We start from the raw sequence: 22013 nt of genomic DNA on the forward strand, positions 1-22013 counted from the left end.
TTGTTAACCTAAGGTAAATTACAGACAATCCACAGACAAGACTGTGGAGAAACAGCAGATGGTGTAAGACAGCTGGACTAAGAATTGTGGGAATATCTAAATTGTAATACTTGTATGAAGATTGGAGGTTTTTGTAACCCACCAAATTTTAATTTTACACTTTATTGTGATAAGACTAGCTCTCCCTGCACACACATGAAGTAAACAAAGGTAATCCACTTTCTTGAGTCACCTTAATGCTTTGTCAAGTTGTCCGATAACAGGTGCTGAAGGGTTGTTTAAAATATTTTACATTTTCCTAAATTCTAGCAATTTATGCACCCTCCCCAGGAGCAGTTACTCACCAACCAATCACCTTACAGCTTTTCTGTGACATTACTTTGAATTTATTTCAAACTCAGCATGTATATGGAAGGTGACAGGGTCTGCTTCCTCTTTTCTTCACCAGGCCAGAGTCTTCATCACTGCTTCTCCTAACTCCACCTTGGTAGAATTTACAGCCTTTGGCCTGCTTTTGTAGCCACAGTATTTATATGAATGGTCCAATTAATGTTCTGTTCAGTTACAGGCCCTAGGTTGTATGGTGGGGACAGAAGGTGGTAGGTTCTGTTGATGGCAATGTTGTTGAATTTTTGACATATCTTGTTGAAAATGTTCATTGCTTGACTTGGCTCTTGTGTTTCATGAATATTATTTACCAGTTATTCACCACAAGTTTTCTCCCTTAGTCTGCTGTAAGCCACCTCAACAGCTATGTCTTTTGGGTCTGAGCCAACTTGGAGAATGGTGATGCTGTTGAGTCACTCTTGATACTGGATATTTAAGTGCCCAGGGTACATTTTATGCTGTTGCTGACCTCTGTGCTTTTTCCAAGTGATGTTCAACATGAAGTAGCTAAGAGTTAGTAGGTACTTGTCACAGGTAATTTCTTTGCAATGTTTGCCTGATGCCATGAGATCAATCCCTTATGACTGTATGGAGACTTGGGAGTCCTAGTCCAGGATTCTCTCAAGGTAAACTTGCAGATCGAGTTAGTAATCAGGAAGGCATATGCGATGTTGGCATTTGTTTTGAAAGGACTTGAATATAAGAGCAGGGATGTACTACTGAGGCTTGATAAGGCTCTGGTCAGGCCACATTTGGAGTATTGTGTGCAATTTTGGGCCCCATTTCTCAGCAAGGAATGGGTTCAGAGTAGGTTCATGAGAATGGTCCCAGGAATGGAAAGCTTAACTTATGAGGACCGTTTGAGGACTCTGGGACTATACTCATGGAGCTTAGAAGGATGAGGGGGGAGATCTAATTGAAACTTACAGAATACCGAATGGCCTAGACAGCGCAGCAGTTAAGAAAATGCTTCCATGGGTAGGAGAGACTAGGACCTGAGGGCACAGCCTTAGAGTAAAGGAAAGACCTCTTAGAACAGAGATAAGGAGAAACTTCTTCAGCCACAGAGTGGTGAATCTATGGAATTTATTGCCACAGAAGGCTGTGGAGGCCAGGACATTGAGTACATTTAAGACTGAGATGGATAGGTCCTTGATTATCAAGGATTACGGGAAGAAAGCAGGATAATGGGGTTGAGGAATTTATCAGCCATGATTGAATAGTAGAGCAGACTCAATGGGCCGAATGGCCTAATTTCTGCTCCTGTATCTTATATTGCTGTGCTGTCATATTTTCTGGATCTGTCCTGGTAGAAGTAGAAGTGCTAAATGTTGGAACACAGGTTATTGAGAATATTAAAAAGAAACTAAACATTTATTTCAAAGGGACAGAATGCAAAAGAAGTTATGTTAGACAAATAAGAATATTGTGTGCAATTCTACTCACCATATTATAAAAAGGCACTGGAGAGGGTGCAGTGATACCAGAATTATGTGGGTACAGATATCAGGAAAGGATTGACAGGCTGGATCTCTTCCATCTTGGAAAGCATAACCTGTTGAAGGTGTTTCAAATTATGGAGGGTTTTGATGAAGTGGATACAGAAGGAATATGTCCTCTTTTGGGATGGCACAGTGACTCAGGCATTAGCACTGCTGCCTCACAGCACAAGGGACCTGAGTTTGATTCCATCCTCAGGTGGCTGTGTGCAGTTTGCACATTCTCCCCATATCTGCATGGGTTTCCTCTGGCTGCTCCAGTTTCCTCCCACAGTCCAAAGATCTGCAGGTTAGGTAGATTGACCATGGAAATTGTAGGTCTACACGGATAGGGTAGGGGGTAGGCTGGTCTGAATTTAACCGGCCTCATAGCCTGCTTCGATCCTGTAGGGAAACAGCACATCTTGGAAACCATCAATGTAACAGTCACCTAGAAACTGAATAGGGAATTCAGGAGAAGCCCAGAGATTGTGGGAATGTGGAAGTTACTAAAGCTAGGAGTGGCAGAAGCAGAATTTCAGACAGGAGGGAATATGATAATGAAGCTAGATTTAGAACAGAAAAGATGAGAAGTGGCTGGTTGGACTCAATGACCTGTTTCTGTGGTGTACATTCTAAGCTATGCTGTTCACCCAACTTCCTGGTTGTTCAAGAGAGTGCCAATGAGTTAGTTAACTGTGGGAGGCAGCACAGTTGGCATCCAAGGCGCTTGTGACAAACACAGGCAGGCTTTCCTCAGGATCGATGAAGAAAAATCTAGAAACCTGGCTCCCCAGCCACCGCTCACCGCCTCCCGTTGCCACAGAAAATTCTTCAACGTGAAGAGCCTCTGATTGTTTTCCGTCGAGAAGTGGAGTTGTCGATGAGCTCAGCAAAAAAACGGGGTACAGGATGGAGCCTCTGGGCTACTTCCCCCATTCTCCACCCGGGGCAATGTCCACCCACTCCCTGTCCAGGTGAGCGGTTGGGAGGAGAGCCATGGTACTTCCTGTCACGTGAGAGGCCTATACCTGACAGAGCCCCACCTCTCGGGACCGAGAAGGAGAGGGAGAGACGCACCCCCAGGTAACAAGACACCGACACAGAGAGGGAGAGCCCAGAGGCCAAGCGAGCTCTTGATATCGCCGCCCCGAAAATGATTGAATCCAGCCTGAAGTTCGACCCGAAAAGAGATGTAAGTCTTTCGACTGTATATAATTTTACTCTGTACTCCTTGCCGTTTCTGAGTGGGTTTAAAAAGAAAACTAAAACTCCACAGGTTAACCAAAGTCTTCCATGGTTGACTGGATACCAGGATTGGAGAATGGAGAATTCAGATTCTTGCGTAGAGCAAGGAGCCTCCCTGAGTGCAGGGAAACTTCCCGTGAGGGTATGGACTGGGCGCAAGTTTCACGTTTTGGAATTTAAAAAAATGGTTTAAATGGGCAGTGGCACACGGCTGGTTTTTGGACTGGGGAGTCAGGCAGCAGTCTGACTGACAACCAAATCCATATTACCTTGTAAAGCTAAAGTACTACGGATGCTGGAAATCTGAAATAAAAACAAATGCTGGAGATATTGAAGAAGGGTCTAGGCCTGAAACCTCAGCCTTCCTGCCCCTCTGCTGCTTGGCCTGCTGTGTTCATCCAGCTGTACACCTTGTCATCGCAGATTCTCCTGCATCTGCAGTTCCTACTATCTCTGGAGATACGCATCAGGTCTGCTGCATCTGTGGAGAGAGATTCAAAGTTAATGTCTAGTGGTCCCTATTACTCTCCTTCAGAACTGGAAAGAAAACTGGAAAGAAAACTGGAACATGATGTCCCTCCTGCCCTGTCAACAGCTTAAAAAAAATGAGGGGAGGGTGCTCAGAGTAAAAGCCTGGTGTCGGTAAAGGAGTAATTGAAATGTGAAAGGTGTAAATGTTAGGTGTGAGGAGGAGAAAATGGGTCCACTTTGACAACAGACCACCAAGACATAAGTCAGACATGTCTGGGAGGTTGTTATCAAAATGGAGGACAGAGGTCATTCGCTGAAGCTTTTGAACTCGTTGAGTTTTGCAGCCTGTAAAGTGACCAAGTGGAAAGTGAGGTAGTATTTTGTCGAGCTTTGTTGGAGCACTGTAGCAGACTCGGGTAGCCTGTGAGCATGTCCCATTTCCTGTTGCCATTGCTTGAAAACTTGTTAACTCTAAGCTCAGAACAATGGCTGGTTTAAAGATTCCAGGTTGAGGTTATGTGGATGTATATAAAATGAATTCTGAAGCTTTCTGGAATCAGATTGGGAGATGTGTCCGGCAGGGCATGTCCAACACCTGCAATGTAACTGGTGTTTACTCTTGCACTTGGGTTCTGATCTGGAAGGTTAATTTTGGAATGATAGAACCGGTTATTCAGCTTTGACTGACGAGGGAGAATATTTGCCTTTGTGCTGGAAAGTTGTGGATTTAACTCCTACGCCAGAGACTTTAGAAGATAATCCAGGATGACACTCCCAGTACAATACTGAGGAAAAGTTGCACTGTACCATCTTTCAGGTCACTTGTTTGCCCTTGTAGCTTAATGTAAAAGGTCCTATGGTACTTTTAAAAACTCACTTTTCCTACATTATTATAATCTTTTTGCATTTGAACATCGGTTATGAAAAAATGCAGGGAATGTGGCTTGAAACATAAAGCACTGAGTGGCAGATTTTATTGAGCCATAGTACATGACTTTACTGAATGAGTGAATGCGGGCAGCCATTGCTGTGCAGGACTTGTATCTGCGGAACATAGTATCCGCACCAGTCATGGTTCTGAAATTTTGTTTTGTACCCCAGCTAGATGGAATAAAAACCTGTTCGTCCACTACTTAACAGGATACTGTTTGATTATTAGTCAGTTACTCCCAACATTACGAATTATAGACAAACACCATGCTGGGGAAACTCAGAGATAATGGGAGCTGCAGATGCTGGAGAATCCAAGATAACAAAGTGTGAAGCTGGATGAACACAGCAGGCCAAGCAGCATCTCAGGAGCACAAAAGCTGACGTTTCGGGGGTCTAGGCCCGAAATGTCAGCTTTTGTGCTCCTGCGATGCTGGAGAAACTCAGTCTGGCAGCATCAGTCGATGATAGCATCTGTGGAGAAAGAAATGGAATTTTCAGACCTGTTGACTTTCTTCAGGATTCTTTCAGATTTCTAGCATCTGCAGTATTTTGCCTTAATTGCAAATTTTAGGATGGGCAGAATCTCCAAGAATACCACGCTGTTGCTCAGTTTCATTCTGCAGACGTACAGCAGAGTGCTGTATTTGTAATAGCTGCTTTGTTATGCCTGTCACTGTACCATTTGATATTGGAGTTTCCAGTCTTGCATGTGTATTTTAGGGAAGGAGTGGAGTGTAGAGAACTCTCCCCTGACTGTGGTATAAAAACCTTTTACTGGTGATCCCAGTCACAAACCCCGCTTATCAGTATTGATGCAGTGACTTTTGCAGCTGTTTGGTTCTAACATAATTCTATACAAATTTTAAAAGTGAGGGGTTTGTTTTTGAGTGATATGCATCCAAATGGGTAGTTTACTCATGTATTCCACAATAGTTTTGAGTTAGGGTAGCAGAAGTTTTGAACCATGGAGCCATGGTTGTCATCTTTTGCTGCTCAATGCTGCATAGTGTCTCATCCAAATGTGGAGGCCCGTCACCTGCCGAGCAGATGGAAGAACATCTTTAGGTCTATAACACTTAAATGTTGAGTAATGTATATCTGAAGCTTGAATGTGAAGATTTTGCCTTGGAAAAAATGTTGTTTTGCATATAATGCTCAGAGTAAGTTTCAGGCTTCCTGTACTTGAGAAACCTGGGGAATTCTTCTTGAGCTGCTGAATCTAATTTAGATACACTTACTATTAGTGAGAATACGAGGTAAAGGGCTGAATGAGGCACAGCAGAAAATAATTACTAACTTTACTGAGATTTGATTTTTAGAAGCAGTGAGATTATAGAAGGGAGACTGAAGTAGAGAAACTAATGAGGTTCTGGGAAGAAATGTATTATATTGCAATTTAATTGAAGGACAGAGCATTTGGAACTTAACAAGACACACAAGAATGGCATTCATAATCTCCAAGATGTCCCAAATTGTGGAGCATGCAATTAAGTTTCTCATTTAAAGAGAACATAGCAGTTTATCTGCATGTAGCAGGATCCCAAGGCGCCTGCGAGGCGATTGAGCAGTTTTTGAGTTAGTGTGGGGGGAATAGTGCAATTAAAGAGATTGACAGTGAACTTTACAAATTGAACTTGTGCACTCTTGGGAATCATTCCGCTTCTGACATTTGAAATATGAAATCATAGGCATCCAGCGCCAATCCTCAACAGTCTCCGCCCAACCTCACTGTTTCTACTTGTTCAGCCATTTCTTGTTATTTAAGGGGTAGCAGCAATCTTAAAAGATGTGGGCAAGAATGATTCTGTGCTTTAACACAGTTTAATTTGACTTTGCTCCTCCCCTGTTGTGATGACTCAGGGGGTGACGGGATTGATGAGTTGTAGATACTCACCAGTTTTGCCTGTGAACGGATTAGTCATGGTTATGAATTTATTGCAGTTTATTTTGAGATGATGTGGGTGGATATTAAGTTTCTCTGAAAGTAAAATGAGTAATCAGAAACTCCTAGGTGTGATTAGGAGTCATCTATCATTAGCAAGAAGCAATTAAAAAGATACAATGTTGAAAGATTTATTTTCCCTATTTGGATGGATTAGTTAGGGTCCATTTGTTGCTGGGGTTATAGCTCGAAGTAAAAAGTCAGTGTCTTCTATCACTGGTAAAACTATCTCAAACATTAGCAAAAAATGGCAGGCCAGTGGGTGAGCACCAACAGTATGTATTCATGTAAGTGTTCTGCATATTCTGAGGAAGGGCCACCCAACCTGAAACATAACTCTAATTTCTCTCCACAGATGCTGCCAGACCTGCTGTGCTTTTCCAGCAATTTTTTTTTCTGATTTACAGTGTGCGTGGTTCATCCGGTTTTTATTTATTTTCTGTTATGTTTATGTCAGCTGTGGCTCAGTGACTAGCAATCTTGGTGCTGCTCAGTGATGAGCAATCATGGTGCCAAATCAGATAGTTGTGTTCAAGCCTGACTCCAGAGTCCTGAACACACAGCCCAGGCTTGATATTTGGTGCTGGAGAAGAGAAATGCTGCACTGTCTTTTGGACAAGATATTATTCAGAAGCCTTGTTAAGTGAAAGTTACATTTCTGCTGTGATTGAATGATAACTTACTTCACTCCTAGCAAGCCTCTTGGGATTGGCCTGAGCTTATAAAAATCACAATATAAATGAAGTCTTTCTACCTAGGAAAGAGGTCCTTTGGCATGTATTGTTTGTATTGTTTAATAATTTCACCTTAACAGTAATTTTGCTTTAGAACTCTTGGCCTGTAGTTCTGTGGATGACTGCATCTCGTGTGTCCAGACACAGTGCATTGAGGGTTTCAGGCTTTTTTTTCAAGCAGTGAGATCCCTACTACCCTGTGGGTGAAAGCATTCTTCCTTGACATGTCTCTAGTATTTTTGACTGTTGCTTTCAATCTGTGCACCCTGGTTATTCATCTTTCTGGTAAGGGAAATGAGTCCTTCCTATCCAATCTGTTCAGGCCTCTCATAATTTTGTCTACCACAATTAAATCTCCCCTCAACCACCTCTGCTCTATTAAAAAATAAGTGCCCCACCCATCCAGTCTGTCCACATAACTGAAATTTTCCTCTTGTGGTAACATCCTCCTAAATATTCCCATTTATTTATTGTGACTACATCCTTCCTGGAATATGGATCCAGATTTTATGTTTGTTAGAAAGATGTTTCTGCAACATGAAGCTGTGCATCAGGATCCTGTAGAATGCGCAGCGTAGCAGACTGAGGAATTGCCTGGAAAATTAAAGATTTCCATGGGCAATTCCATTAAGCTTGGAAGCCTCTGTGTATCCATTTAAAGCTGAGAATTCAGAGGGTTTTTCTGCAGTTAAGTAAATAGTTACCCAGGAAACACAAGAATTAAAAATCTAGTCTAATCCTTGGATAACTAATAAGTTGTACCCTCAATATGCCACCTCATACTACCTCATTTTGCAACACCCGTTCTTGAGGTCCCCACCTGAAAGCCCCTTCCCAATTCACTGCACCCCACTATCCTCCTTCAGGACCTGACGTCAAGACCTCTACCCTGCCAAACCCGGTATCCCAACACTGTCTAAATAGTACAGCACTTATTTGGCCCTCTTCTCACATGACATCCTATCCTCCTGAAATATGCCTTTTTATGGGATCTGTTAAAGGAGCTATCTTTGCTGAACTTCAAAATCACAAAAGCTGGCAACTTCATGTTGTGATGTGGTTTGACTTCCCCTGATTGTCCTGCACTTTGAGGGATCTGTCGGATTTAAGGTATGATCCCTCACTTCTGAAGAAGTCCTGATTGAACTGAAGTGTGGAGTTCTTTCTTTATGTAAAATGTAGTAACAGAAGGGCAATCTGACTGATTGTTACTCCTTAGAAAATCTGGCCCATGGTGACCAGAACTAGCTACAATCATGTAGCTATGTCCTAACCACTGTGTCATATATTTCAAGTATAACCTCCCTGCTCTAATCTGTGACTCAGCAAATAAAGGAAAGCATTTTAAATACTGTCTTAACTACCTTATCTATCTGTCAAGCCATTACCTTGTATCTGGACATGGGCTCTGTGGTTTCTCTACACTTCTCAGTATCTTACCATTTATTGTCTATTCCATTGCTTTTTTATAGCTCCCCAAATGCAGTACTTCTGCACTGAATTATATTTGCTTCTTTTTTGTTGACCAAATTAGCCCAATGATACCTCCTTCAGTCTACAACTTTCTTCCATGTTATTAACATCATAAATTTTTTTTCATCTGCAAAGTTTTTGTTTTCTCACTTTTTTACACTTAAACCTAAATTTTTGATTGTAAGTCCCCATTGATCATTGTACTTCGATGTTAGCCACTCAGCCAATTATAGACCCAACTCCTCCCTTTCTGCTGGACCTCTTTACTTTCTGACCAGTCTATGGGTGGGACTGCGTGAAACATCTTGCTAAAGCACACATGGGCTTTATGAATACATATTAACCCACCCCTTCCTTCTTTCTCAAAACTTTCAAGCAATTTATTCAGAAGAAATTTCTGCTAATATGTCCATGCTGATTGCAACTGCCCTTGACTACTTGATGCTTTCCTAAATGATCAGTAATGCTGTCCCCCAATTCTTTATCCAGTAATTTTCCAATCACTGCAACTAAACTGATTGACCTGTTATTTCTTGGTTATTTCTCACTCCCTTTTTAAGCAATGGTGCCATTCAGCTGTTTCCCACTTTTCCATCACCATGCCTGTAGCCAAAGAGGTTTGTAAAATGAGAGTCAAAGTCTGTTATTTCCTCTCTCAGCAGATCATGTTATGTACTCATTTGGATATTTTTCACCCAAGCCTGTGCTGTAAGAAGTCACGAGAAAATGTCAGCTTTTTCCAAACAGCAATAGTCAACTCCCGTGGATGCTACAGTGACTCAGTGCTTAGCACTACTGCCTCACAGCACCAGGAATCTGGATTTGATTCCAGCCTTGGGCAACTATCTGTGGAGTTCACGTGTTCTCCCTGTGTCGTCTTGGGTTTCCTCCGGCTGCCCCCGTTTCCTCCCACAGTCCAAAGATGTGCAGGCTAGGTGGATGGGCCATGCTAAATTGCCCATAGTGTTCAGGGATGTGTAGATTAGGTGGGTTATAGAGGGATGCGTCTGGGTCAGATGCTCTGAGGGTTGGTGTGGACTTGTTGGGCTGAAGGGCCTGTTTCCGCACTGTAGGGATTGTATGTATGAGTGTATTCTTGGAATAGACAGGAGTACATTTCATCTGGCACTGGTGGTTTGACCTCCAAAGCTGCTGAGACTGAGCATTTTGTGTTTCATCTTTTATTCCAACCAATATTTTCCACTGTGCCCCATTCAAAAATAATAGTTGAATCATTTTCTTTCTCTTGACAAACATGCATTGAAAATTATGGGCCACATTTTGTTTCCATTGACAGTTTACCCATTTTGTTTCCACTCTGCTCAACTCTTCCTTGATGCATTGTTAAATTTGCATTATTTTTACTCTTCAGTACTTTTTCAAACTTGCTTCTTTTTAATTTCATTTTTAGCCTTGCCCCTAACTGCCTACATTGCTATGCTTTCTGTAGTATTAAGCTTTCAGACATAAGCTTCCCTTTTTTGTTTTACCTGACTAGTATTAGCATTCAGGGATGTTTAGATTTGAGAATCCCACCCTCTTTCTCTTTGAGGTTATAATCCTTTTGAATTCGCTCCATCTTGAATCGTCTTCCCCTAGCTTGGACATCAATTTATCTACAAATAACTGTTTCCAAACTGCTTTCACTCAATCACTTCTCTGTTTATTGAAAGTGACCTTTCCCCAAGTAAAATATTGCACTCTTGGTTTGTCTTTGACCTCTCTACATCTGCCCTTAATCTAAGTGAATTATAATAACTTACACCTGTATGAGTGTAGCTGTAATAACTCTGGAATCTTGACATTATCCAGGATCAAAGCAACTTGGTCATTGCCCATCCACCGTCTTCACTCCCTCCACCACCATCTTCATTCCCTTCATTACCAACATGCAGCAGTATGTACTAGATACAAGATAGAGTGCAGTCACTCATCTTGGCTCCTTTGACAGTATCTTCCAAACCACAAGCTCAACCATGTGAAAGGGCAGTGGTAGGAGATGTTATGGTTCCTGGGTTACAGCTTTCCTTGGACGTTCTGTTGCCTTTGTGATAGAACTCAAAGGGCAGTATTGTTAAAAGTAGATATGTGCATTTATATTATACCTTTTACAACCTGAAGACGACATGATCAATTCTGTATTTTAAGCAGTAATTTCTGCTAGTGACTGCTAAGTGACAGCTTGGTTATGGTTGCACAATATTTTAGATGCCATTTGTTTACAGACATTAAGTTTCTGTGACTTCATAAGGCAAATGCTATGCTATGTTTTATATTTCTGTTATTGGTCTGATTTGATGTTTATCATTTGACTGAATTGTGCATTTTGGATCATGTGACATAATCATGATTATAGTAGCCTATGGCAACAATCAGCTTTTGCAGCAATTTAATGACGTGGAAATTCCGGCACACCTTGTCCTCAAGCAAATTGGTAATATGATCACTGCCGGGAACTGCAGGAGCTGTGCTTTAATATGAGATTGTCACTGCAAATGCTGTTTAAGTGAAACTAAGAAATCATACCTGTAGTGAGCCAAATAAGGTACTTTGAAAACACTCTTGTCACTGGCTCATTTGGAACTACTAACCAAACCGTTTAAATTTTGAAAATTCTGGATTCAAAGACTTCTGGACTCCAAGACTTCATTGTGAGATTGATACTTCAGACAGCCATGCATATTAAATCCCAGGTCTCCAAGTCTTACCAAAGGACAGCACTTCATTGTATCAATCACGGGGGCATGCTGCTTTATTGCAGGTGCTGTTCTTCGGTAAGACTTGGAGACCTGGGATTTAATTTGCATGGATCTCTGAAGATGATAGCATATACTGAGAGGGTAGTCAGTAAAGTATCTTTGATTTGATTCTCAATACGTTTATGAAATCCGTGACATTATGCTGCACCTTTATAAGCTCTGGTTAGGTCACAACTCAAGTATTATGTTCATTTCTGGTCACCAAACTTTAGGAAGGATGTGAGGGTCCTCGAGAGTACAGAGGAGATGGTTGAGGGATTTCAGTTTAGGATTAGATTAGAAATGCGGGGATGGTTGTTGGAGCAAAGAAGATAAAGGGGAGATCAGAGATAATGTGAACTATGTCAGCTTTTCTGCTGCTGAGATGCTGTTTGGCCTGCTGTGTTCATCCAGCTTCACACTTTGTTATCTAAGATAGAGGGGAGATTTGCCAGAGGGCTGTCTACTACCCACTGTAAACCTTTGCAATTAGTGGAACCATTGGGATTCCTTTAGCCCCAATTTTGTTGGTAACCTCATCAATAGTGAGGTTCTGATCGCTGTGTAAGCTTGATGCTGAGATAGGGTATATCCAAACTGTCCTGTTGTGGCTACTCTGATCAAATCATCACTCAAAACATATCACACAAACTAAGAAAGGGCCTGCCATCACTTTTGACTCTGAGTCTACCCCAGAACACACTGCAGATGTAGGTATCTCAAAAATATGAACAGCAGGTAGAGCTAGCTCTTTCTAGCCATTGGTTTGCTATTGGTTTTCTGAATGAACAAGATGCTATATTCAAGCCAAAACCATGAATAGATAGCAGCATCTGAATTTCAGCACCAGTGTAATGCCAGGTCTGTAATATAGGCCGTACGACCCAACAACTGGCAGACTGTAATAGACACACAGATCCACAGCCAAGAAAAAGGCCCTTTGGCCCATCATGTCCACGCTGATCAAAAACAAACACTTAATTATTCTAATCCTATTTTTTAGATCTTGGCCCAAAGTTATTTATGTATTGGCATTACAACTGCACATCCCTAATTACCTCTTAAATGTTACGAGGATTTCCATCTCTAACATCCTTTCAGGAAGTGAGTTCCTGATTCCTACCACCCTCAGGGTGAAAAGTGCATCACCTTGCATTATTTTCTTTTGACATTAATTAGCTCACTGACCAGCCTGTTTAAATCCTCTTGTTGTCTAAGGCTAGCCTCCTCACCACTTACATCCTACTTACTGAATTGTTTGTGAGCATACTTGTCAATTCTGACTTGGAACTGATTCTCGATTATATAAACCCCAAGCAGCAAAGATCCTAACATTGACTCCCGTGAGACCCTACTGGACACAGATTTCCAGTTGGAAAACCACTCCTCAACCATCATCTTCTGCTTCCTGCTACCCAGGCTGTTGTGGATTGAAATTTACCCAGTTTCCTCAAATTCCACAAGGGGCTAGATTATTCCCTGACTCAATGACAATGTGGTAAGAATGGAATTGAGTGGACATGAGCAGTGGTTTCATTACTACCTGGAAGCATGCATCAGAAGCAGCTTAGTGACTTTGCAATACTCAAAAGTTGTACTGAGCACGTATTTAGATGAAGTGGTGTTTTTAAGAAGTTTCATCAGTTTGAATGTTCATCACTGCTGTCAGTCTCAAGCTTTGCACGCATTACTAAAGGAAATTTTGCAACTTCATTGTGAAAAATGTGGTTGGTGAAAATCAAACACAACTGGGCTGAAGTGAAGTGCTTGTCAGATTCTGAGACTGATTTGCCGTGAATTTTAAAGAAATGTCATTGTTTTCAGTGGGGATCTGGGCGCAAGAAATAGATCTCTGTTAAACTGAAAATCAAGGATGAGAATCCAGCAACACTTGCAAAACTATATCAGTGCTTTATGCAATCAGATTAAAGGTCGAGGCTGAATTAGACACCAGCCAAGCTGGAATCTTTGAAACGATTAATGAATGTGATTAGGCCACACCTATTGTACTAGTGATGAAAAACAATGGATTGGCAACCTGTTGTGATTTTAAAGTCACTATTAATCTGATTCTGTGTGCCTCATTCCCCAGTGAGTCATCAGTCTACCACTGCCTAACCTTGCTGCTTACAGAGTAAACACCACCTCAATAATGCTTCTGCATTAATACGTTGACCTGCCTGACGTTCTTGGAATGTAACAGTATATTTCCCATTTTATCTGCTTTTATAGGCTTTATGCTAAAATACCTTCATTCCTCAGGCTTATTACATTCTTTACCACATTTAATGCTGTCTTAATCTAAAACTATCCCTCCTTTCCTTCGCCAGCCATGGATATGACTTTCCTGCTAAGTTTTTGTTTTTCAGCAGAATGTATTTTTGTTGAATATTTTGATATGTTTCCCACTGTTTGATTACTTCCCAAACAACCTTGTGTAGGTCCTCCCTCGTAGTTCCACGATTGACTTTAAGATTCCCGTTAAGCTTTATTATGCTCGCTTTTTTACAGAATCACAAGATTTTCTATGAATTTTCTCCCTCAGCTTTGCACATTCTTCTTTTTCCAATAACGCACTCAATTCACCTTGATAACCTCATTTGAATCTGCTTCTATCATGCTTTCAGGCAGCGCATTCTAGTTACTAACTACATTGCAAAAATTTTCTCATGTATCTATTCCTTCTTTTGTTAGTTAACTTAAATCTTTGCCTACTGGTTGTCAATTCTTCTGTCAATGTCTAGACCACTCGTGGTTTTGCATGTTTCCAGGCCACAGCGGATCTTGACTTGGAAAGCTGGTAGGGTTTTCTTGTTGGGTGTGAATAAATGTGGTGTAAAGAATTCTGGCATAAAGCAAGCGTGGGAGCTGTGCTTTACTCACAATTATAGGTTTTTTTCATGTTTTGTGGTACTTTATTGTCTGCAGGGGACAATGTCTTTAAAACAGAAGTTGACCCGCCCCCCACTTCTGAAAACTAAAACCAAAACGCTCAGAGGGCGACTATGCCCTATAATCTGTTTAAAGGAGTGTGAAAAGTGGTGTAACCTGCCTTTCAGCAACTTGTCGTGGTTAAATAAAATAAAATCTCTGGCAGTCACTTTAAAATCAAAAAGTAACAATTTATTTATCTAACTCTAACAATGAACAAATTAATTAAACTATTAACAAACCAAATAAATGCCTTCTAACTAATTATTCCCAAATAAAACAAAATGCTAATGGTGTACTAGTCCAATCAATAAATCCCACTTATATAAAATAAAAATAATGGAATTCAGCATCTTGAAGTTAAAGCCAGATTACATGGCTTCTGGAATGTCCTGTGCCTTCTCTGTCACATGTTGTGTCAGGAATATTAACTAGTTATGCCGTAAGTACCTTTTGATTTTGATGGCGCTTTCTCTAAAACTTAGAGGACTGAGAGCGCCAGGAATTGTCTTGAGAGCTGAAAGCCATTAACTGTGGCAGATGGCGGTTAGCTCTCCTGTCTTTGCCCAACTGCCCCTCCTTTTATACCCTCGATGACAAATCAATATTTTTTACAATAGGATTGGATCTATGTTGTCAAAACCATTGAATTTAATTTAATTGGTTTTTGATATCTAAGATTAATTGGCAAAATTCAAAATTTGTTGTCTTGATAGAACAAAACTGCAGCTTGGCCTGCGAACTGTACATCCTTTTGATACAAATATTTCAATTCAGGTACTGTCTGTGCACCTGCAAACCCACAAACTGCTGCCCACAGACATCCTCTTTGAATCTCTAAGCATAGAAGAAGCACATCATCTTTAGAAGGGACTACACACAGCTTTTCCCTACCCCCTCCCCAGCATTTTACCAATGCCAATCTTTTACAAATACCAAATTCTAATTTCTGGCCTGTCAATCCAGCTTTGCAGTGTCTCCTGGATTAGGAACTGAGGACTTGCCCTAAACGCATTCAGTTCTCAGCAAACAAATCATCTGTTGACCTGGCATTGCTACAGTGCAGCCCAGGGGAAAAGTAGTTCTTCAGGGTGTATATGATTGCAGCGGGAGGTTACCTGTTCAGTTAGTGTGCAGGTCATTTTTTTTTTAAGCTATTTACAGATTCACTGGCTCATCAAACCGCAGTTTGACTTCATACTGTTTTTGTTCATCAGTTCCATCTTTGGACCTGGTGTACTTGTCAGGCCACTTAAAGCAAGTCCTTACAGGCCTTGTCTGGATATTCATTAAGCAACTTGTGCAGAGTTAGAACATAGAACATAGAACAGTACAGCACAGAACAGGCCCTTCAGCCCACAATGTTGTGCCGACCATTGATCCTCACGTATGCACCCTCAAATTTCTGTGACCATATTCATGTCCAGCAGTCTCTTAAATGACCCCAATGACCTTGCTTCCACAACTGCTGCTGGCAACGCATTCCATGCTCTCTCAACTCTCTGCGTAAAGAACCTGCCTCTGACATCCCCTCGATACTTTCCACCAACCAGCTTAAAACTATGACCCCTCATGCTAGCCATTTCTGCACATATGACTGCACATGTTTCAGGATGTCAGAGTCAGCAACATTTTGTTTAAGGTTGCAACTGAGATAACAATTAGTCTCTTAGGGCAGTTGGGGAAGAATAAATTCCATTTTCTTTACAAGTCTTTACTCACCCCATTCTAAATAATAAAATCTAGAATTTTCTCAGAAGTTGAGAAACTTCTAAGGCAAAATTTACTTAACTGTGGTTTATCCTTGAATTTGTTAACTCCAAAATTGAGTTTAGTTGAGCTAAATTAAGTCCCAAATTATTAATCTTGAACTACTGTTAAACTATACCTAAAATTTTGAATCACAGAAGAACTTTATCCAAGGATTAATAGTACCAATTTAACCAAAACTCTACTTGAATATTTTTTATACAATGTCAGTATTACTGAATAAATGTCTTTTTATTTCAAAGTTTTTTTTTATTTTACACATCAACATATCTGGAAGACACCAATTTAAAGGGTAAAATATTTTACACAGTATGGGAAGACAGTGTTAACTGTTGGCAAGTGGACTCTGTTTGGTAGGGGTATTGCGAGGGAGAATACACCAATGAGATGATGACTGACAGTGCCAATCTTTTTTAAATTGAAATGAGACAGGTTGACTCTGGCTGGTCAAGGCGTTGGCCTGAGAAATAATATAAACATCTGCTGTTCACGGGTTTAAGTTAAGAAAGTGCAATTTGTGTACATGATCTCTCTGTTTCCCAAGTATACACTCTGCGTTCTCACCCAAGGACTGAACTATAACTACAGGGACGCCAACAAAACAGAATTTCTAGCCACACTGGAGGCCACACTGAGGACCAACAACTTCAAGAAAGAAACACAACAAACGATAAGGCAGACAGTAATCCCGACACTAACCGGGAGGACCAAACTCAACACTCTCAACACATTGGAAAGGCAAGCCCCGGAAGGACTGAAGAAGGACAAGAACATCCCAATGCTACCAGCAGACAAAAGGCACATGACAGTAATACTGAATAAGGCACAGGTGCTGCTCACTGACAAAAACACATACTGGCCAGTACAAAATGACCCAACACCGCAAGCAGGCAACAAAATCCTGTGTACACGCTTAAAAAAATTAAACAGACTGGACAGATCAACAAAGCAGACTTCTTAAGAATGAAATCCGTTACAAGAAGACACACCCTGATTCTACAGCCTCCCGAAAGTACCCAAGTCAGAAGTACCCCTTAGACCCATAGTCTCCCTACCAGGCACTCCATCACACAGATTAGCCAAGGTACTATAAAGGGGACTCAGGCACCTAGTCAACAAGTCACCTCACTCAATGCACTCAACCCAAGAATTCCTCAACACCATCAAAGACACGAGAACACACAATGAGGAGACCATGATGTCGTTTGATGTCACTGCCCTATTCACATCAACTGACATGCCACTAGCAAAGGAAACAATGTTGGCACTACTGGAACAAAAGCAAGACACCAGTGAAACCATCTCCACAGACAACATGCTCAAACTACAGGACCTATGCCTCATCACCCACTTCACTTTCAATGGCCAAACATACGAACAAATCAATGGGGCACCCATGGGATCATCTAACTCCGGACTCACAGCAGAGGCAGTGATGCAAAGATTAGAAAGGACAGCCCTTCCACTAGTCCAGCCAAAACTTGCATATGCTACATGCCTTTGGAGCAGGTGGGTCTAGATCCCAGGTATATAAATAAAAGCAAAGAACTGCAGTTGCTGGAGATCTCAAACCAAAAAAGAAATTGGTGGCAAAACTCAGCATTTGTGGGGACAAAGCAAGTCCAGTCTTCCTCAGTACTGCATTTTGAAAATGAAAGTAATGATGGTGAGCAAGAACAAAAGTTAGAATGGAAATCCTGTTAGAGAGAGGAGGAGAAATTCAAGGTGGCATACCTGGAAGAGATTTGACAGTAAATTAAACAGTAAAATAAAACAGAATTGTAGATGCTGGAGATCCAAAACCAATCAGTGGTCTCCTGACTCAGATGTAGGGACATTGCCACTGTGCTGCTCGAGCTGTCAAGTCTAGCCTATACTGAGTAGAGTGGAGAGAGCTAATGGGATACAGCTGTATCTGGCCTATCACTGAATGATAATCGCATGTTAATTCTTCAAAATTTTAGTGCACTGACCTCTCTGTTTCTGAAGTACATTGTGTTCAGAGTGGGCATGATTTTGAGATGTCGTGACAGGACAAGTTTGTCCTGCTAGTGGAAATGGTCCCCCTGAGCTACTCTTAAGAAAACCATTTCTCTAAATATTTCAGCTGACTTTTCTGCTCAAAGGATGACAATTCTGATTTGTCAACTTCTCTTGTTTGTATCTCTGGGGGTAGGCTGCCCAGTAGTTGTTACTAACTCTGATTCTCAATTATCTTGTCACACTCCTTCACACCCTGCATCCTGTGAGGTCTTTATTTTGTTCTCCCAGTTTCCGTGTCTCTGTTATATTGATTATGATAGTGCCAATTCCATAGGGTACCACCAACATGTCCTCCCTTTTCCTCAACTGAGGATTCCTCCCACTGTGGTTGACAGGGTCCTCAGCTATATCCAACCGGTTTACTGCACTTCTGTCCTCACCCCCCTCCTCAATTAACAAAATTTCCACCCCTCTAGTCTCCACATTCAAAAGATCATCCCTGCTACTTCCAAAACATGCAACAGAGTCCTGCCAAAGAATACAGTCATACAGCACAGAAACAGGCCCTTCAGCCCAATTCGCCCACGATGAGCAGGTTTCCTAAACTAATTAGACTTGCTTTCCTGCATTTGGCCCACATCCCTCTCAAATTTTCCAATCTGTCTTCCTTTCCAAATAGCTCGTAAAGGTTGTACTTGTACTTACCTCTGCCATTTCGTCTGGCGGCTTGTTCCATATATGCACCTCCATCTGTGTGGAAAAAGTTCCCTTACGTTCTTTTGAAATCTTTCTCCTCTTCATAAATCTGTGCCCCCTAGTTTTGGACTTCCTTACCCTGGGGATAAGACCTTGGCTAGTCACCTTATCTATGACCATAATGATTTTATAAACCTCTATAAGGTCACTCCTTAGCCTCCTATGCTCCAGGGAAAAGTGTCCCAGCCTATTCACTCTCTCCTCAGGTCAACACTCCCCAGGACATTACCAAGTCCTGCCCTGGCTTGTCTTACCAAAATGCAACACTGCACATTTATCTGAGGCTCCAGTGACCATAATTCTATTAGTTTTAAAATAAATATAGAAAAGAGAAGCTGCAGTCGGATTCACGTCCAAAGGTCCACAAATAAAAGTTCTAAATTGGGCCAAGGCCAACTTTGATGGGATTAGACAGGAGCTCCAACTGCCATTCCTTAGCCCACTAGCTCAAGTTGATCAGAAGGGTTTAAACTCGTCTGGTGAGAGATGGGACCCAAAGCAGCAGTGAGACACGAGGGGGTTGATGTTAGTACAGAAGTTACAGACAGTGAGTTAAATACACAAGGCAGACAGGAACATGGCAGGGAGTGAGAGAAGACTGATGAATTAAACTGTGTTTATTTCAATACGACAGTCCTGACATGTAAGGCAGATGAACTTAGTATTTATGGGAATGTGGGACTGGAATATCAAAGATATTACAGAAACATGGCTGAGGGAGAGACAGGACTGGCAACCTTATCTTCTGGGGTACAGATATGATAAGCAGGATAGAAGGGGAGGCAAGAGAGGCAGGGGTGTGGCATTGAGGTTCTGCTTTTTAACCTCCTGCCTAACTCCCTATATTCACTCTGCAGCACTGTATCCCTTTCTGTACTTATGTTGTTAGTACCGATGTGTATGATGACCTCTTACTGCTCATGCTACCCTTTGAGAATTTGTTGCAGGTGCATCTGAGATGCCCTTGATCCTGGCACCAAGGAGGCAACACATCATCCTGGAGTCTCGCTCAGCTTTAGAAATGCCTGTCTGTGCCCCTGACGAGAGTCGCCTATTGCAGTTGCTTGCTTGGACCTTGCCATACCCTGCTTTGTAGGAGAGCTGGTTGTGATTCTAAAGACTTGGCTATTGCTCCTATTTACTATCTATTTCCTCACAACAGTACCCAAAATGTTATGCTTGTTTGAGAGGGGGAGAGCCACAGGAGACTCCTGAACTACGTCTCCTGGCAGTTAACCATCTACCTGACTGAACCTGCATTGTGACAACCTCACTGAAGCTACTGGTTATCACACTGAAGAGTATACAGGAGGCACACAGTGTTTCTACCTGCTGCTCCAACCAATGCATGCGGTCTGAGAGAAGCTGCAGTCGGATTCACGTCCGAAAGACGTGGTTGCCAGGGATGCTCAACTGGTCCCTGATCTCCCACATCTGACAGGAGGAGCATACCACTCCACTGACTACCATCTCTACCCTTTTAGCAGACTTAAGGGGTGGGAAAAATCTTACCTTACCCCTACTGTTACCTTGTTGCTGCTTGCCCTCAACAAAGCTCAGTTTCCACCTTGGTCCACTCTTGGAACTAACCCGCAGCACCTCGACCCTAAAGCAGCCCCTTGCAAAAGTGATCAGAACAAGACACCATTTCCCCCACTTACCCACACTTCCCTGAACTCTCATACTTAGCTTAACTCTGTGTTTTCACTGTCTGTTGTTCACATGCTGCTAGGAGCACACAGATTTTAAGAAAGCAAAGGATGAAGATTTACTCTCTTAAACTCCCACACTTAGCTCAACTCCCAGAGTGTTCATTTTTACCCTTACCTCCCCATCAATATTCCACCGAGATCATTTCCTTTACGATACCCTAGTCTACTCCTCCCAGCATCTCTTCACCATCCCGTGATACCTTCCCAGTGAAAGTCTTTGAAGCTAATAGCTGTGTTAATTGGGGATTCCTGTATAATGGAAATCATAAGGCGAACGAGAGTCCAGGATGACTTTTTGCCTCCTTGGTGCAAAGGTCAAGGATGTCTTGGAGCGGCTGCACAACATTTTGGAGGGAGAGGGTGAACAACCAGCTGCTGTGCATATAAGCATGAACAGTCTCGGTTAAAAAAAACGGGATGAAGCCCTACAATCTACATTTAAGGGATTAGGAGTTGGACTAAAAAGTAGGACCGCAAAGGTAGTAATCTCAGGATGGCTACCTATGCCATGTGCTAGTCAGAGTATGAATAAGCAGGCTAGCTAAGATGAATATGTGGCTTGATGGTGCAAGAGGGAGAGATTTAAATTTCTTGGACATTGGAATTGGTCCTGTAGGAAATGAGACCACTACAAACTGGATGGTCTACATCTGGGCAAGACTGGAACCAGTATCCTCGGTGGAATGTTTAAAGTAACATGGCAGAGAGGTGGGAATCAATGCAGGAAGTTGGAAGGAAGTAAAATTGAGATAGAAACAAAAAACAGCAGGAGGAAAAGTGAAAATGGAAGGCAGAGAAACCAAAGACTAAAATCAAAAAAAGGCTACATTGCTTCTAGGAGGGCAAGAAATATTAAAAAGAAGAGCCTGAAAGCTCTGCACATCAATGCAAGGAACATTGAGAATAAGGTAAGTGAATTAACTGTGCAGACAATTGTTAATGAATATGATGTAATTGGGATCACAGAGTCCTGGCTCCAGGATGACTGGGAATGGGAACTCAATATCCAGGGTTATTCAATTTTCAGGAAATTGTGGGTGGTGGTGGGTAGTGTTACTGGTTATGGAGAAGATTAACTATAGTAAAGAAGGACATTAGTCTGGACGGTATGTATGTGTGGAGCTGCAGAATGTCAAGGGGGAGAAAAATGTTAGTGAGGTTTGTGTACAGACCGCTAAACACACGTGAGGTTGGGGATGGGATCAAACAAGAAATTAGAGACGTATGCAGTAAGGGTATGACGGTTATTATGTGTAAATGTAATATGTGTGTTGATTGGACTAACCAAACTGGTGGCAATGTGATGGTGGGGGATTTCCTGGTATGTTTGAGATGGTTTCTTTGACCAATATGCCAAACAACCAACTAGAGAGTAGGCCATCCTAGACTGGGTGTTGTGTTATGAGAGAGGATTAATTAACCTTGTGGAGTGAGATCCTTTGGGGAAGAGTGACTGT

General features: G+C 41.8%; 1 protein-coding gene across 1 annotated transcript in view; it reads left to right on the plus strand.

The window, feature by feature from the left end:
* Nucleotides 1–2885: 2885 nt before the first annotated feature.
* The window catches only part of st14a (ST14 transmembrane serine protease matriptase a), a 97849-nt gene continuing 78721 nt past the window's right edge, over nucleotides 2886–22013 (plus strand). Inside the window, exon 1 of the mRNA XM_048562383.2 lies at nucleotides 2886–3060. Within this exon, the coding sequence (XP_048418340.1) occupies nucleotides 3022–3060 (39 nt within the window). The 5' untranslated portion in view covers nucleotides 2886–3021. The remainder of the gene's footprint in view (nucleotides 3061–22013) is intronic.

This window comes from Stegostoma tigrinum, chromosome 32 (assembly GCF_030684315.1).
Source record: "Stegostoma tigrinum isolate sSteTig4 chromosome 32, sSteTig4.hap1, whole genome shotgun sequence".
In the NCBI taxonomy this organism is placed as follows: domain Eukaryota; kingdom Metazoa; phylum Chordata; class Chondrichthyes; order Orectolobiformes; family Stegostomatidae; genus Stegostoma; species Stegostoma tigrinum.